Source organism: Bos taurus, chromosome 28, assembly GCF_002263795.3.
Source record: "Bos taurus isolate L1 Dominette 01449 registration number 42190680 breed Hereford chromosome 28, ARS-UCD2.0, whole genome shotgun sequence".
Classification (NCBI taxonomy): domain Eukaryota; kingdom Metazoa; phylum Chordata; class Mammalia; order Artiodactyla; family Bovidae; genus Bos; species Bos taurus.
The window spans coordinates 5,932,171-5,950,858 of NC_037355.1; the positions used below are offsets into that span (position 1 = coordinate 5,932,171).

Below are 18,688 nucleotides of genomic sequence, written 5' to 3' on the forward strand. Positions count from 1 at the left end.
AAACTGTCCCCACACCCATTTCCACATCGTTCACTTTTCCTGGGATCTTATCTCATTATTCACAATGCCTGGTACTTGGTAGGTGATAACAAAGTGGTTGGTGGAATGACTGAAGGAAAGGCTGGATGAACAAATGAAAGAATTCTTATCCAGATCACTATAGTACAGGCATGCATGCATGCTAAGTTGCTTCAGTTGTGTCTGACACTTTGTGACCCTATGGACTGTAGCCCGCTAGACTCCAGGCAAGAATACCGGAATGGGTTGCCATGCCCTTCTCCAGGGAATCTCCTGACCCCCACATCTCTTATGTCTCCTGCATTGGCAGGTGGGTTCTTTACTACTAGTGCCATACAGGCAACAGATACCTTATTGAGAAAATCCACAGGGCATGCAATAGCCTCTGGCTTCCCTGCTGGCTTAGACGGTAAAGCGTCTGCAATGCGGGAGACCTGGGTTCGATCCCAGGGTTGGAAAGGTCCCCTGGAGAAGGAAATGGCAACCCACTCCAGTACTCTTGCCTGGAAAATCTCATGGACGGAGGAACTTGGTAGGCTACAGTCCATGGGGTCACAGAGTCGGACATGACTGAATGACTTCATTTCACCTTTCACATTACTGGAGGAAGATAAAGACAGGCGATGTTTAAACTAAGTCTCTCTATAGTACTCATGAGTGAGATGGTCATAATAGATCACAGAGGAAAAACTGCAACCTTCAAATAAAAATGTACACACAGAACTGTCATGATAACAGCCTATGAACTAGAAATCAAGATAAGGAAGAAGAGAATAAGCAGGGTGTTGTAACATAAAGTGAAACAGTGAAAGGCTGATCCTGGGTCTTAGGATTCCATTTGTCTTTCCCCAAGACCTCACCGCTTTGGGTCTGAGCTGCAAAGCACTCTTTATTAAACATTTCAGGGCGCTCTTTGCTCATTCTGTAATATGAAACTTTTATTCCTGCAGGGCAAGATGTATAGAAACAACACAGGTGAACCACAATCACTGAGCAACTCAAACCACATGTTGGGGGCACCCAGCGTGAATAATGACCTCCAAGTCCTAACTGAGTGGCAAACTGGAACCCCAGGACTGGGGGCACTGGATTCCAGGGAAGTCCCCCCCTCAGTGGCACACCAGCAACACTGGTTAATTATACGATTTGGGGAGAAATGCTCTTTCAGTGAAAGTAAGACAATCCATAGAAATAGACCTCACAAAGGAGAAGCACAAAGGGGGGAACTTCACCTCAAATAGATTAGCAAAACTCTTTCAATGACGTGTCTTGAGGGTTTTTTCCAGTTTCTGCTTCCTTCCTTCTTCTCCATCCAGGTTAGGCATTTATCCCGTTGGGCTGATGTCAGTGCCGTTTGTTTGTTTTACATCAAACTGGAAGGACTGTGTGCGTGTATTCATGAGTACGTGAAGACAATGCATAACTTGGATTTCTACGATCTGAAGAAAATAACTTAGCGGCATCCTTTGTGAGAAGCAAGAGCTCATATCTACACTGATGAGAGGACTGGCTGAGGAAGGGGTTTGCTGTGAAGGACTGCTAGGCAGTCATAACTGCCCAAGGCTTTTAACAAACACCCAGGTCAGGTAAGTCTTGGTACCTTGTTTTAGGAATGAAAGGTTCATACACTAAGCACCCTAGACAAGAAATTTCCAGTTGAGAACTTTATCTCCTATCGCTGACAATCCTTCAGCTCTACCATCTCCCACCTCCTCTCCCTCCTCCATTCAGTAGCTCTTCTTGCCTGTTCACTTGATGCCAGCCCCTATATGTCAGCTATTGTACTGTCCTACTATGCTTTTCAAGGTGCTGTCCTGTAAGATTCAAAAGGTTTTCTTTATTTCTTGTGCTTGTTTTTAACGCATTATTTGTGTGAAAAGTATTATAAACCTATTACAGTACTATATACCCAATTGCGTCAGTTGGGTACCTAGGCTAACTTTACTGGACATAGGAACAAATTGAACTTATGAACATGCTCTTGGAATGGAATCTGTTTGTGTGTAAGGGACTTACTGTAGTCAGGATCACACTGTAAAAGAATACGAGAATGATGAAACACAGCCATTTCTGCAAAGGCGCTAATTCTGCTGTTCACGTGAAAATCAGGCCCATGTTCTTCTCAGAGAGCCTCCCTGGGTGTACAGCTGCTTCCTTCAAGGGGGACCAGAGGTCAGTTGCCCCACACTTGACCTTTTCCGGATGACTGTCTCTGGGGTTTCCACTGAACGGCCGTGTTCTCATGGTCTAAGTCAGTGGGACATGGAAAGCACTAAATAAATATTTAAAAATGAATTTTGAGAGTATCTTGGAATCTTTTCATTCTGATAAATGATTGTGCCTCATGAAAGCTGTGAAAATTGAGTATTTGAACTGAAAATGTGTCCAGTAGATCCCAGATATCTTGCACATAGGATATGCATGAATTTCCCAAGTGCAGCCAAAATGCAGGGCAGCCATTGAGGCTGCGGCTACACCAGACGGGCCTCTCCTGACCACCTGGCCATGTCCTCCTCCTTTTCCTCATTTCCAAAGGAGCAAACACTGCCTCCCTTTAAGCACCACTGGCCATCTTTACCAGGGACAGGTCAGTGCTGGCTTCTTTATTCACACTTAATTCTAAAAAGATATGAAGTCAGTCTTAAAAGGCATACACAGTACAAAAGCAAATGATGAAATTTTAACTGAAGATGAGGACAGGAAAAACATAACACAGCCAGAAGAATGTCAAGAAGCCTTCACTTCCTTCTATGATGTCCTATAAATTTACTAAAGGTGGACCACTGATTTCACTCAGGCTTTCACCAACCAGTATAGAAAGATAATGAGGAGTTTCTCATGTCCTTAAGACAAAAGGAAAATAATTGCTTGGGAGGATCACAGCTATTTCTGTTGAAGACAGCAGAGAGATGACATCCCCAGACCATCACAGAGAGAACACTGTACAATATGGTGTCCACTGTCCTTATCAGCACTACACAAGTACAATCACGAGGTTCCACAGCTGTTCTAACAGGATTAAAGTACAATAAAGAAAAATTTCTATAGGTGACCAAAATAATTCATTTTTAGGCATGTGGCTCTCCAGAGGTCTGGTGTCACCCAAGGGCGGATTCTGGAGATGCAGAAGGACTGGGAGGACCTCACACCTTTCAGGAACTCCCTGATATGGACCATGTCTCTCCACTTAGTTTTTAATTAATTAATGTTTTTGGTGCAGCCAAAAAAATTGGGATCTTAGTTCCCAGATCAGGGATCAAACCTGTGTCCCCTGCAACAAAAGTGCAGCAACTTAACCACTGGACCACCAGGAAGCGCCCCCCTCCAGCTAGTTCTGACAATGACTGTGTATTGAGGGGCGGTGTATTTTAACATACTTTCCCTGACAAGCACAGGAGTATAGCTATCCTGTGGGGCTGGTTAGTGCGGGCATGATTGCTTTAATGGTAGAGGTAGAGGTGACATTCTCTGGGGAAAACTGGGAAGCCAAAGGAGAAAGCCTATGAATGTGAGAAAGGAAGGGCGGGCAAACAAGAGCGGAGGAGGTGCCCTCCAGGCTGGGAAGTGGGGCTAAGATCCCTGGAGGGGAGAGGGGAGGCGCAGGGCAGGCCGACTGGAGTGGGAAGTTGATGCCTATGGAGACATTTGAACTTCATTCTGTAGGTAACAGATAGGTAACAGGTATTTTTAAGTCCCGAGGAACTGAGAGAATGTTGCACTTAAGAAACATTCCCCTGCGGCCTTGGGGGAGTATAGAGGGGAGACTGGTCTTGGGGCAGTCAGCCACCCACAGTCCCATTTCAAGTGAAGAGTGATGGGACGGAAACTAGGGTACAGGCTGTTTATGGAGAAACCGGAGGAAATGACGGAGGCGCTGAGCCATTATGTGATGGGGACTTCAAAGGATGCATTAGAACGGATCCCCTGCAGCAGTAAGGCTGCACTGGAAGAATGTCAGCTTGTTTACAACCTTCCAGCAAGAGTAGGCACATGAAAGCCCAAATGCACAACGTGTTTAAGATTGGGCTTCCTGGCCCTCCAAGTTCCTCTTTATCTGATGTGAGTTGTCCCAAGGACTGGCTAATTGGATTCCACAGAAAACCGCAAATACCATCAACATTATGATGCTTTGTGTTATCCACTAATTGTTGTTCCGTCACTAAGTTGTGTCCGACTCTTTGCGATCCCTTGGGCTTCAGCACGCCAGGCTTCCCTGTCCTCCACTACCTCCCGGAATTTGCTCAAGTCATGTCCATTGAGTCAGTGATACTATCTAACCATCTCATCCACCAATAATGGTTTACACTAACTTTACTAGACGTTTATTTGAGCTGAGTTTTGAAATGGTCACAGCTTTCATCAGCCTGACATGCCAGGCATACGGGGATGATGTTTTCTATATGCTAAGCAGTGAGGTCTCCTGGAGGGGCTGCCAGAGAGAAGTTTAGATTATCCTTAAACTAGCCAGCTTGTGGAGTGGGGGATAATTAGGCATAGAAGGAGAAGAAGGCATCAGAGGATGAGATGGCTGGGCAGCATCACCAATGCAATGAACATGAACTTGGGTCAACTCTGAGAGATAGTGAGGGACAGGAAGGCCTGGCATGCCGTGGGTGTCCATGGGGTCACAAAGAGCCGGACACACCTGGGCTACTGAATAAAAACAGTGGCTGAGCCAGTGCTTTTCAAGTTGCAGGTGCAGTGTACAGTTTGGGGTGTATACTGGACTATTATTGCATAAAATGCATTTCCTTCTGAGATCACAAGTAAGCTTGTTCCTGAATTGCTCAGGTCCACAAAAGGAAGAGGTTACCAGATACAATAAGTTCCCTGCATATGAACAAGTGCCATTCTAAGACAGCATTTGTAAGTTCAACGCAGTCATAAGAGTAATAAAGTTAGCCTAGGTACCACCCTAACATAACCAGCTATTCAGTACTGTACTATAATAGGCATACAATACTTTCCACACAAATGAGACACAAAAAACAAACACAAAAACTAAAGAAGACACTTTTAATCTTACAGGACAGCACCTTGAAAGTACAGTAACACAGCACAACAGCTGGCATACAGTGGCTGCATGCATGTTCGCATCTTTGAAATTCGCACCTTGAAGGTGCATTTGTAGGGGACTTACAGTATAGTCACTGCTGAGCTCAAAGCAGTTCACTTTATGCTAAAGCTGAAACTCCAGTACTTTGGCCACCTCATGTGAAGAGTTGACTCAGAAAAGACTCTGATGCTGGGAGGGATTGGGGGCAAGAGGAAAAGGGGACGACAGAGGATGAGATGGCTGGATGGCACCACTGACTCGATGGATGTGAGTCTCAGTGGACTCCAGGAGTTGGTGATGGACAGGGAGGCCTGGCGTGCTGTGATTCATGGGGTCGCAAAGAGTCGGACACGACTGAGCAACTGATCTGATCTGATAGTTGCTTTACAATGCTGTGTCAGTTTCTGCTGTACAGCAAAGTCAATCAGCTGTATGTACACATATATCCCCTCTTTCTGGATTTCCTTCCCATTTAGGTCACCACAGAGCACGGAGTGGAGTTTCCTGTGACACACAGTAGTGGGCCCGAGTGTCTTTTAACTGTCACACTGAGAGTTTAGGAGAAGTGTATTGGCTCAGTGTGCAGTAGAGAGAAAACTATGTGAAAATAATTTATAGCATGTTTGATTTTGTGGTCATAGCAGAGATTTTTTATTATAACAGTTCTGTCTTCCAAAGAGCCTCAATTTGCTTCACAACCTGTTCAGCAAGTGAGATTTTGAATGTGGCATAACAGTTTTTCTCAGAGAATTTTTATATTCAATATTTTAAAAATTTTAATTTCTGTTTATGGGACATTTACCAACTTAAAAAGTAACCTCTCAGAGAGCATCTCATTGATTGCACACATCAACCCAGCTATGCAGATGTAATCTCTTCTTTTGGTAATAATTTCTTCTAATAAAATAAGGACACTGAGTCTTCAAAACATCTTGTCTAATAGAAAGTTCTGGCCTTTTGAATTCAAAGTCCATGGTTTTCCCTTATCACAGAGTGTCTCATGAGCCTTGACAAATTACAAGCAAAAGTTCCCTGAATTTACTTTTTCCTTCTAGCCTATAGGAGAAAATGAAATAAACCAAATCCCACAGTGCATAGGGGAATTTATGGTGGGCAAATCTGAAGCATAAGAAAGGCTGAAATATATACAATAATGGTATCTGTGAATGATATGGTATCCACCCCCCCAACCCTCCATTTCTAATGAGAAAAACCAATGCATTCAATCTTACTGAGTCATTTACTTTCTAATTAATATTTAATTCAAACAAGCATTATCTTGCTTTTCTCCCACACACTTTGAGTGTTGAATGTTAAAATACGCAGACTCTGTTAATGTTCTCCAGGAAAGCACTTCTCCTTTCCCAGACTCGTTATCTGGACAAGCAGGGCTTTGTCTTGTTCACCAATATGTCACATAACTTGAAATGAAGAAAAATATGCATTGAGGAATTCTGAGTGAGAACCTATTATTTCATGGGTAAAGTTTGGAACCAAGGGACTTAACAGCTTCCTCAAGCTATACAGACAAAAGAAGTAGACTCACTAATGACCTAATTGTTGCCATAGAGAAGAGAATTCTAGCTGGTTCCAAGATGAGTGGGAGCTCTGACTATTCGTGGATTAGCCAGTTAGGATAAGGGTTTGGGTTGAATTAGCTTTAGATTAGATTAGGTTACATATTTTTAGAATGTCCCCACAGGGTGGTGATTATGGGGTGTTAGCCAAACTATGAGATGGCTGATAACATTTCACACAGACAGGAATGCAAATCTCATTTTTGTGATATTTTCCAGGCCTGATGGTAATGTGTGGCTACCTCTTGATAACTATGCCTTTGCTTTCCATGTTCGTCCTGCAGGAGCCGTGCAGTTTGCGTGGTTGCTAAGGCAGTCAGCAATTCAAGAAACTGAGCTCCTAGAAGTGGTGGTTCTGTATTAACGCTTAGAAGTATATTCAGGTCAAAGTTTTCTTTTTGAATTTCAGCAGCCAAAGAGATGTAAAGACAATGATTATTCCTTCTTTTTTTTTTTGGTAATCTCTCCTTATTTTTCATTCCTTCTTTCCTTCCTCCTCCTTCCTTCCCCCTCTTTCCTTCCTTCTTCCTTCCCTGCCTCCTTGTTTCCCTCCCTCACTCCCTGCCACCTTCCAAGGCCATGGAGTTTACTACAAAGGTCATGGACTTTGGAGTCAGCCACAGCTAGGCATTTACCCCTCCTCCACCACTGACTTTGAAGCCTTGGGCTTCCTCCCTGGGAGGAAATTCTATCAAACTCCCGCAGGGAGTTCAACTTTCTCCCCATGACATGGGGAAGGCCGTATAACTCCTGGACTGCTGAGCCATCAGAGCTGGAAAGAACTTTTTTGTTGTTGTTTCTTTCTTTTTAAAAAAAATCAATTTATTTATCATAATTGGAGGCTAATTACAATATTGTTGTGGTATTTGCCATACACTGACATGAATCAGCCTTGGGTGTACATGTGTTCCCCATCCTGAACACCCCTCCCACCTCCCTCCCCATCCCATCCCTCTGGATTGTCCCAGTGCACCGGCTTTGAGTGCTCTATTTGGGCACCATCAAACCTGGACTGGTCGTCTCTTTCACATATGGTAATATACATGTTTCAATGCTATTCTCTCAAATCATCCCACGCTTGCCTTCTCCCACAGAGTCCAAAAGTCTGTTCTTTATATCTGTGTCTCTTTTGCTATCTTGCATATAGGGTTGTCATTGCCATCTTTCTAAATTCCATATATATATGTTAATATGCTGTCCTGGTGTTTTTCTTTCTGACTTACTTCACTCTGTATAAACAGGCTCCAGTTTCATCCACCTCATTAGAACTGACTCAAATGAATTCTTTCTAATAGCTGAGTAATATTCCATTGTGTATAGGTACCACAGCTTTCTTATCCATTCATCTGCTGATGGACATCTAGGTTGCTTCCATGTCCTGGCTATTGTAAACAGTGCTGTGATGAACATTGGGGTACACGTGTCTCTTTCAATTCTGGTTTCCTCGGCGTTTATGCCCAGCAGTAGGATCACTGGGTCACATGGAAGTTCCATTTCCAGTTTTTTAAGCAATCTCTACACTGTTCTCCATAGTGGCTGTACTAGTTTGCATTCCCACCAACAGTGTAAGAAGCTTCCCTTTTCTCCATACCCTCTCCAGCATTTATTGTTTGTAGACTTTTTGATAGCAGCCATTCTGACCGCTGTGATATGGTACCTCATTGTGGTTTTGATTTGCATTTCTCAGATAATGAGTGATGTTGAGCATCTTTTCATGTGTTTGTTAGCCATCTGTATGTCTTCTTTGGAGAAGTTAAGTTTTTTGACCCATTTTTTGATTGGGTCGTTTATTTTTCTGGTATTGACCTGCATGAGCCTCTTGTATTTTTTTGAGATTGATTCTTTATTCAGTTGCTTCATTTGCTATTATTTTCTCCCATTCTGAAGACTGTCTTTTCACCTTGTTTATAGTTTCCTTTGCTGTGCAAAAGTTTTTAAGTTTAATTAGGTCCAATTTGTTTATTTTTGCTTTTATTTCCATCACTCTGGGAGGTGGGTCATAGAGGATCTTGCTGTGATTTATGTTGGAGAGTGTTCTGCCTGTATTTCAGAGCTGGAAAGAAATTATAATCACACCAAGGTTTTGATGAAGAAATTGAGACTCGGAGAAGTCAAGTCACATGTGTGCTCCCACTGAACATCCTGACCTAAAGTGGAGTTTTCTATGCACCTGGGAAATTGAGGGCATTATATCCCAGTTATTTCATGTTTAATAAACCAAATGAACACTATGGTACAAATTTCCAACCAAAAGGAGGAATGAAAAGAGGAAATGGTCAGGTAGAATGAAAAGTTTTTGTTAAGAGCTCTGTGGGTTTGCCCAGCTCTAAGCTGGAATCAAGATTGCCAGGAGAAATATCCACAACCTCAGATATGCAGATAATACCACTTTAATGGCAGAAAGCAAAGAGGAACTAAAAAGTCTCTTGATGAAGGTTAAAGAGAAGAGTGAAAAACCTGGGTTAAAATTCAACATTCAAAAAACTAAGATCATGGCATAAAGTCCCAACACTTCATGGCAAATAGATGGCAAAAAAGAGGAAACAGTGACAGACTTTAATTTCTTGGGCTCCAAAATCATTGCAGACAGTGACTGCAGCCACAAAATTAAAAGACACTTGCTCCTTGGAAGAAAGGTTATGACAAACCTAGACAGCATATTAAAAAGCAAATACATCACTTTGCTGACAAAGGTCTGAATGGTCAAAGCTATGGCTTTTCCAGTAGTCATGTATAGATGTGAGAACTGGACCATAAAGGCTGAGCACCGAAGAACTGATGCTTTCAAACTGTGGTGCTGGAGAAGACTCTTGGGAGTCCCTTGGACAGCAAGAAGATCAAACCAGTCAATCCTAAAGGAAATCAACACTGAATATTCACTGGAAGTCCACTGATGCTGAAGCTGAAGCCTTAATACATTGGCCACCTGATGTGAGGAGCCAATTCTTTGGAAAAGACCTTGATGCTGGGAAATATTGAGGGCAAGAGGATGAGATGGTTGACTGGCATCATTGACTCAGCGGACATGAGTTTGAACAAAGTCAGAAAGATAGTGAAGGACAGGGAAGCCTGGTGTGCTGCAGTCCATGGGGTCACAAAGAGTCGGACATGACTGAGCGACTGAACAACAAACAACCCCTAAGTAGCTCTGAGTCTTGGGAAATAATTCATCTTGAGGGGTCTGGATTTCCCCATCAGTTAGATGGGAGGAAGTATGGGGATTAAGGCCAATCTGGAGGTAGATGTCACCTTCACAGGCAGGAGAGTGCTTTGTATCTTATAAAAGTCTCTATCCAATGCCCTTTTTTTTTTTTTTTTTGCTCCTATTCTTGGTTCTTCTTCATTTGTAATGACAGGATTTTCAAGTTGTCTGACTCCTTTTGTTGGCAGCTCTGTTCTCCTCATTCATGTTTCTCCTCTTTTATAGAAATAAGCCAAACCATCAAGCTAGGTCACTTGGATGACTAACAGAGAACAGAAATGGATTGAACAGATAATCAACTCTCACTTTCCCATTTTTCTGTGTCTGCCTACCCGGATGATGGTTAAATACAACAGATTCCATTTATTTTGAAAAGCCTTGAATTTAGTGCTCCTCACACTGAGGGCCTTCTAAAGTGCATTGTCTGTTTCCTTGACCTTCAACTTAAAGCTAACTAATCTACCAATTCTTGAATGGTTTCCTTAAATGCTCTCTGGCTGGGTAGATGCAAGAAATACTCATAAACCAAGAGCAGCAGTACAATCATGTTTCCTTACATGAACAACAACAACAACACAAAAATGTATTTCTATCCTGGGATGCATGGGCCAAAAGACTAGAACAGAAAAACGTGGCTTCTTTATTTGTATTCTTAGTTTGAATTTATTCTACTATAGTACCATCCAATGGAAACAGCATGGGCCATGAACCTACATCAATTGTTTGGGCTACTCAGGTTCTAAATCCTTATTCCAATGTTGGGAAATTACCCGCTGTGCCAGAGGCTGGCTAACTGTTCAGCAAACTTTTTACTTTTTCTCCTGGGTACTCAGCTATACAACATTTCTCTTATACATGTTTGAAATGTGTGCTCAATGCCTTCAGTCTTGAATGACTCTTTGAGATCCCATGGACTGTAGCCCTCCAGGCTCCTCTGTCTATGGGATTCTCCAGGCAAGAATACTGGAGTGGGTTGCCATTTCCTACTCCAGGGAACCTTCCCCACCTGGGAATCAAACCCACGTCTCCTGTGTTGGCAGGAGGAGCCTTTACCACTGTGCCACTTGGGAAGCCTCCTGACTAACCCTTCGATTCAAAGATCAGTTAAGTTTGCCAAAGATGCTATAAGCCACATGAAACTTGTGCTATAACTATAATTCAGATTCAACTCAGCGAACCTTAAAAGTTCTTCCCTTGAGTTCCGGGAAAAAATGGAAAGCTCTCAAAAATAGGCAGTTCTATTGCATTATTGTACCCAGACACTTAATTTCTACCACCTACTGTGGCATTTTCTGGTATTTGAGAAAAATATCAGGGAAATGTTGCTTCTCTATTCTTTAGAGTCTGATCATCCCTCCCTTGGCCCAATAACTTTTTCCCAAATAAGCTCCCTAAGTTAGATTCCTGGAATTTGTAAGGATGTGCAAGAATTCTCCTTGGGTTATAGGTTTTAAAATATGAAGTGACGGCCATTAGTTCTTGGTGGAAACACGTCCTTTGGTCACTGTGAGGTTCTAGAAGGCATGACCGGGCTGTTTACCTGTCTAGCATTGTCGGTGACCCCGTCCTCCCAGAGCACCTGGAAACCACATCTAGCTACTTGGTGCATCCTTGTAATCACACCAGTTGTTCCCTCTTCTCCATTCTAACTGCAGCCCCTCCTCTGCTGAGCTGACCAGACCCCAGCGCCCTTTCTGATTCCAGCGCCCTTTCTCTGGCCCCCAGGCACCCCACGCACTGTGCTGCTGTAACAGCCACCTCTCTGGGCAGTAATTACTTATCATGTGCCTGTCTTCTAAGGGAGGCTTCAAGCTCCACAAGGCAGGGCCTTTACTTCTCTACTCAGAGCACCTAACTTACTGCTTGACATATAATCAGTGCTGAATAAATATCTCCCAAATGAGCATTAAGAGCTTCCCAGGTGGCTCAGCAGTAAAGAATCTGCCTGCAATGCAGGAGACCTGAGTTCAGTCTCTGGGTCGGGAAGATCCCCTGGAGAAGGAAATGGCAACCGACTCCAGTACTGTTTCCTGGAAAATTCCATGGACAGAGGAGGCTGGCAAGCTACAGTTCATGGGGTCACAAAAGAGTCAGACACAACTTAGTGACTAAACAACAACAAAAATGAATATTAGTCACAAATGTCCAACTAGTATGTGATACATTCACTTGGATGAATCCAGGGCATTTAAAAAAAAATATTTAAAATGGGGCTCTTGATTGCATCCTCAAAACCAATGTTCCACTCCTTATCCAAGCTTCTCAGTTTCAGTAAATGCACCAATGTCCATCGGGCTCTCGACCTAGAAATCAGGAAGCATACTGAGCACCCCACCTTCCCTCACCCCAACATGCAGGCCTGTCCTCCACCTCTGAGCCTCCCAGCACATCTCTGCCTCTGCCGTCTTCTCTTGCTGGGGTGACTACAGGACACTCCTAGGTGGTTCCCTCTTTTCTCCTTTCATCCCCTCCAGTACATCTTCCACACAGCAACCAGAACAAGCTCTAGGTCAGTCATTCCCATTTCCAGAACATTCCATGGCTCCTAACGGTGCACAGAATAAAATGCAGCACCTCCCCCTGTCTGGGAGAAACCCCATGACCCCCCCCCCAACCCCGCCTCTCTGGTCATGGCATTCCTCCTGGGTTGCTCCAGACTCAGACATTCAGTGCTTCCCAGTTCCTGGCCTGGAACATTCTTCTCCCTGTTCTCCTTCTCAGGACCCTTCCCTGACAAACCTCCTCACCTTCTGCACTGATTGTGGTCATAGAACTTTATTTACCTCCTCTGTACTGTTCCTTAAGCTGCGATTGGTTTGCTCTTTTGTTTGCTTGTTTATTTGCCACGTCATGAGGGTAAGACTCAAGGTCACGTTCCATTGCATCCTCAGCATCAGAACGTGGCCTGACACAGACAGGGTGTTGAGGTAGAGAAAATCATGTGTGAATGAAAGACTACACAAAGAACCTGGGAGACAGGGCCACAGGCATTTCCATGATGCTGATCCCTGAGTGATCACCACACAACCGCAGCTTCTGATTCATGGAAAAACCAGAATCACTCTTCAAAGATACAGGCAGACTCAGTAACCACAGAGCAGTGAGCACTCGTGTAGTGCCTGCAAGTGGGCTTCCCAGGTGGCTCACTAGTAAAGAATCCACCTGCCATTGAAGGAGACATGGGTTTGGTCCCTGGATCGGGAAGATCCCTTGGAGAACGAAATGTCAACCCACTCCAGTATTCTTGCCTGGGATATTCCATGGACGAAAAGCCTGGTGGGCTACAGTCCATAGGGCTGCAAAGGAGTCAGACACAACTTAGCACCTAAACAACAGCAGTGCCTGCATATACGTGATCTCAGTTAAATCACACAACTGTATGAGGCAGTCATTCTTCTTATTATCATTTTACAATTTTTAACAAAACTCAGAGATACTAAATGACTCACCCGCAACAGACTATGGCATTTGTAACCCAAGGAAGCCGGTTCCATTTTAGGTCTAGCTGACTCCACATGGAGCCCCCATGCATGGTCCACATTTATTTAATGCTTCTGAGTTTTTCCCCAAATAAAACCAAAGTTCTGACTTGCTACTCCTAAGGTTTACACCAGACTGTACATTTAACCTGATTACTAATTCAGATGACTGGACTTTCTTTATATCCAAATACATGATGAGATGTGGTTGTAGCAAGCTCCCTAACTCATTCTCTAGGACAGGCATCCCACTCTTCCTTTTTAAGGATGACTTCTTAGGAAAACTCTGCATGATAATTCACTCAAATGACCAACTTCCAACAACTTCCACAATAAAGAGATTCTTACCTCGGAATTCCAGTCCTCTAAGTTGAAAGGTGACAAGGCCATTGCCGATTTCAATCAGGTGAACGAAAGCATTGAGGTAATCCGAAGCCAAAATAAAGCAATCACCAGAGCTGTAGTTGCCCCACCGGCCAAGGATGAGGTCTCCACAGAGGGACTCCTGGAGCGCCCTTGTCAAGTGCTCATAAAAGATGGAATTGAGGTTGTTGCCATCGCTCCCTGAAGACAGGACAAGAAGTAATATGCCCAGTGAGTCCTGCTCCAATGTGCTCTACCTGGGAGACAGGCAGCTGTCACCTGATTAGGGGTGAATCAGACTCCTCAGACCTTTCGCCCGTTGTGGTGGGTTTTGTGAGACCCTCCTATTTCTTCCCTCTATGCTCTTTCTGGTCAATGTCATCTACATAAATGAACTGAATTCCTGTCTAAATGAGACACCTGACAAATTCCTATCTCCAACAGAGATCTCTTGCCTGGACTCTAGACCTGTCTACTTCCTCGTCTACTTAACATTTCTTGTATGTTTCCAATGTTTCTCCTCCATCCAATGTGTTCAAGTCAGGCCCTGCCCCCCCAGTTCCGCCCCCAACCTGCTCTCAGCTGTCCAGTTGGCCACAACCTAGGCATCTTTCTTCCCACTCCTTCCCAGCTAAGGCTCTCAATTTCACATTCTTCAAGTATTTTTTTTTGCATCTTCCTACTTTTTTCCATTCCCATTACCCTTGCTTTATCCCAAGTTACACGGTCTCTCAGGTAGAGGACCACAAGGGTCATGTGACTGACCTATGGGTCTTCACTAGGACGTGCTTGCTCATCGATTCTCTACCCCCCAGCCAGAATGACCTTTCAGATGAAAGGAGAACGTGTCACCCAGGACCCTCCAGCCCATTTCTTAAAGTGGTTTGTTAGGGCTCTTAAGGTAGAGACAAGACTTCATAACATCACCTGTAATAGGGTCCCATAAGTCATCCTCCAGGAATAAGCTAGGACACCAGCCTGATCAAACCCCAGGTGTATGGTCACACCAGGGGCGGTGTGTGCTCTGCTCCCCACTTCAGTGTCCATCCTCACCTCTCACTCATCTCTTCCTCAGTCTCCACACTTAGCAACACAGAACTTCTCCCAGTCCATCCTCACCTCTCACTCATCTCTTCCTCAGTCTCCACACTTAGCAACACAGAACTTCTCCCAGTTGAGTGACTCACCTGCCCCTTCCCACCCTGGGCCTTTGCAGAGACTAATCTTTCTGCCTGGTTTCCCTTCATTCTTCTCTGTCTTATTACCTCTACTAATCTTTAGATCCGGAGAAGGCAATGGCACCCCACTCCAGTACTCTTGCCTGGAAAATCCCATGGATGGAGGAGCCTGGTGGGCTACAGTCCATGGGGTTGCTAAGAGTCGGACACGACTGAGCGACTTCACTTTCACTCTTCACTTTCATGCATTGGAGAAGGAAATGGCAACCCACTCCAGTGTTCTTGCCTGGAGAATCCCAGGGACGGGGAAGCCTGGTTGGGCTGCTGTCTATGGGGTCGCACAGAGTCGGACACGACTGAAGCGACTTAGCAGCAGTAGCAGCAGCAGCAATCTTTAGACCTCTGTTCCACAGCCACTTCAGGGAAGCCTTCCTTGACCCCTTTGCCAGGCCATGTTATAGGGCATCAGGACTATGACCCTCTGCTTGAAAGCACTTGAAACAGTTGGAATTTGACTTTGGTTTTTTTGTGTATATATGGTTATTTGATTAACATCTGATTTCTCCAATGCACCCTACGGTGGTGAAGGAAGACTGAATTTGTTTATTTTTGTATCTCACTACTGGCAGATTCTTAATATGCAGTAATGACTATCTGTTGAATAATAGATGACAGCATAGATGATACAGCTTTGTTAAGAGAAATTTTGCTTTTGAGAACATAATCCATTAATCCATTAAGTAACTCCAGGGTTTCACTGAGAAATAATTTACAGACAATTAATAGTGTGTGTATAGTAGTGTGTGTGTGTGTGTGTGTGTGTGTGTGTGTGTGTTAAGTCACTTAGTCATGTATGACTCTTTGTGACCCCATGGACTGTAGCCCACCAGGCTCCTCTGCCCGTGGAATTCTCCAGGCAAGAATACTGGAGTGGGTTTTCATTTCCTTCTTTAGGGGATCTTCCTGACCCAGGGATTGAACCCATGTCTCCTTCATTGCAGGCAGATTCTTTACCATCCGAACTATAGGGAAGTTTTATATATATACATATATATATATATTCTATAATATAAATAATTATTGATAGTATGTATTGTGTAAAAAGTACATATATATGCATATATACATATATAACTGTAGTCTACAATATAAATAATTATTGCTAGTATACATTTTATATATTATATACAAGTATATAAATTATTATGTATCAATGCCATTGACTCATTTTAAGTTATATATGTATATAAAACTCAGATTTATTGAGGCATAATTTACAGAGAGCAAAATTTGCCCTTTTTAGTGTCCGGTTCTATGAATCTTAGAACAATGCTTACAGTCACATGGCCACCACTTGGAAGGCGGCACTGTGTCGCATCCACACCGCGGTATACAGCAGTCGTTTGTTTTGTTTCGTTTGTATGGAGTTACTACAGCTTGCTTAACCATTCAGTAGCTGAAGGACCTCTGGGTTGTTTTCAGTACTGGCGAATATGAGTAAATCCACTCACGATATTCACGAGCAGAAGTTCATAAGAACATGTTGTCATTTCTCCTGAGTCAAACCCTAAGAGTGGCCCTACCGTTCTCCAAAAAGGCTGAACCATTCTGCACCCCAGTCGCAGGGACTGAGAATTCTAGTTGTTCTGCACCCTTGCCAGGACCGTTGCTTGTTTGTTCAAACTTAGCCATTCAGATCGAATGGATGAGTACATCAAGGGAAGAAAAAAGGAAGGATGCAGCAAAGGAGATGGAGTGAGGGAACACCCTGCTTCCCAATAAAGGGCCAGTGTGTTTCAGGGGCATGAAACTGGGGGTTCTTGATGCATTTCGCATACTGGCTGGGCTGACTCCTTTTATTCCCTCTGTCAGATCTCTCATGATGAAGACAGAATCTTTTTTGAGAAGGCTGGGTAAACTGGGAAGTGGCCTGGCCTGTGGTCCTGGGAGTGGAAGAAGTACTGGGAGGGGCTGGAAGGGAAGTTGTACCAGTGTTTTGACTTTAGGAGTATCTTTTCTCTGGGGAGTAAACTCTGCCTCCAGAAAGTCAGAGAAGCATAGAGTTGCCCCAAAGAGAAGAGGCCCAAAGCAAAGCTCAAGGACCCCTTCTAGGCCAGCTTCTGGAGTGGAGACAGAGATTCAGAAAGGTTGGCGATAAAGATCTGTGAAGATCTGAATGGAGCTTTCCTGCTCTGTACCCTCAGGAACTGGAGCATCATTGAGGGTGCAGGAAGGTGCCGACTGGCCCCGAGCACACCCACGTAAGAAAGAGCACTGATCCACGGCTAAGAAATCTACAAGATAACACTATCAAACTATGGATATCAGGGCTAGGCATTCACGACAGTTAAAAGCCAAACTGAAATAGGTGCATTTATAACCTATTTATGATTAATGGAAAGAAACAAACTGCTTTATGGACTGAGTTGTGTCATGTCCTCTAATAAGGTATCAGTATGCTTAATTTTCTATGCAGATTAAGCCTGCCTGACCTGCAGTGATATTCATTTTCTCTGATGAAGCAGCATGCATCCAGAGATGCTAATTGGAGATTACTCCGAGTCTCTGGTACTTTTAAAGAAAAAGCCTTAACAACAGAATTAACTTTTGCTTAACTGTTCAAACTGTTTGATGTACAAATAAAACAATTTAAACCATGAAAAACTGAGATCTTAGAACACACTGACCACACATCTGTATAATTAGATGAAAATGAGACAAAATTATGAACAACTAAAAGCACAATGTACTTATGAAACTGTCTAAATGCCTAATGTTAATGGCCCGGCAAAATTAGAATCCCATGGCTTCACATTAGAGATATTTATACTCCAACCACACCCCCTTCAAATTGGGCTGATACAAAGTTTAACAAAAAATAAACCAGCCTCTCCAGATATTTTCAAGTTTCAAATTATGATTTCAAATTAATCATGTATATGCAATTCAAATATAGCTAATAAGCAGGATACAATTCTTCCTAGACAATATTTTTGGCACAGAGGAGACAGTGAGGTGGGTTAAAAATAGAGAGTGGTTTAAATTTGCATACTGATATGAGGGGAAAAAAGGTCGAATGCTTCAAAATGAAATAGATTACAGGAAGAAAAAAGTAACTTCCTGTTACTATGGCAGATAAATCTTTCCATAGATTAATGTTGTACAAAGACTCTGAAGATATCCAGACCCTGGATCCTGGAATGGCTTGCCTTTAAGGACATCATAATGCTGATTTTTTTTGCCAGAATACCAATACCAAGGTTTACTGTCTGTATTTGATGTTTAGCATGTACAAACTAAAATGTTGTAATCAACAGTCATTCAATATTGAAAAGAGATCTAATCAGTTCTAAATCATGGAGGAATCCATTTCTAAACCAAATCAGGATACTTGATCAGTTCTATTTGCACAGTTTTATTTTTACCATCAGCATATTTACCAAGACATGCACTGTCTCCACAGTGATTTAAAAAAGTGAGTACTTAATTCTTCTTTTTTGGATTGAAGGAATCCATCTACACAACACATAAATAGCTTAAACGAGAGACAGGGGACTTTCCCGGGCAGGAGGGCTCCAGTGGTTAAGACTATGTGCTTCCAACACATGGGGGATGGGTTCAATCCTTGCTTGGGGAACTAAGATCCCACATGCTGCATGGCCAAAAAATAAATAAAATCAAATATTAAAAAAAGAAAGAAAGAGAAGGAAGATATCCTCTTACCTGAATCTTTTTCAATTTGGACCACCAGTCTTGTGTTGGAATTATCCACACGCCTTGTACTAGAAAGAGCCACAAAAGAGTAAGAGGCAGTG

General features: G+C 43.2%; 1 protein-coding gene across 2 annotated transcripts in view; it reads right to left on the bottom strand.

Annotated features, from left to right (window-relative positions):
• PCNX2 (pecanex 2) overlaps window positions 1–18,688 on the bottom strand; it is a 310,678-nt gene that overhangs the window by 55,987 nt on the left and 236,003 nt on the right. For both annotated transcript variants that reach the window (XM_002698790.7, XM_005226237.5), the window contains 2 exons: window positions 18,597–18,655; window positions 13,681–13,896 (listed from right to left, as the gene is read on the bottom strand). In XM_002698790.7, the coding sequence (XP_002698836.1) occupies window positions 13,681–13,896; window positions 18,597–18,655 (275 nt within the window). The remainder of the gene's footprint in view (window positions 1–13,680; window positions 13,897–18,596; window positions 18,656–18,688) is intronic.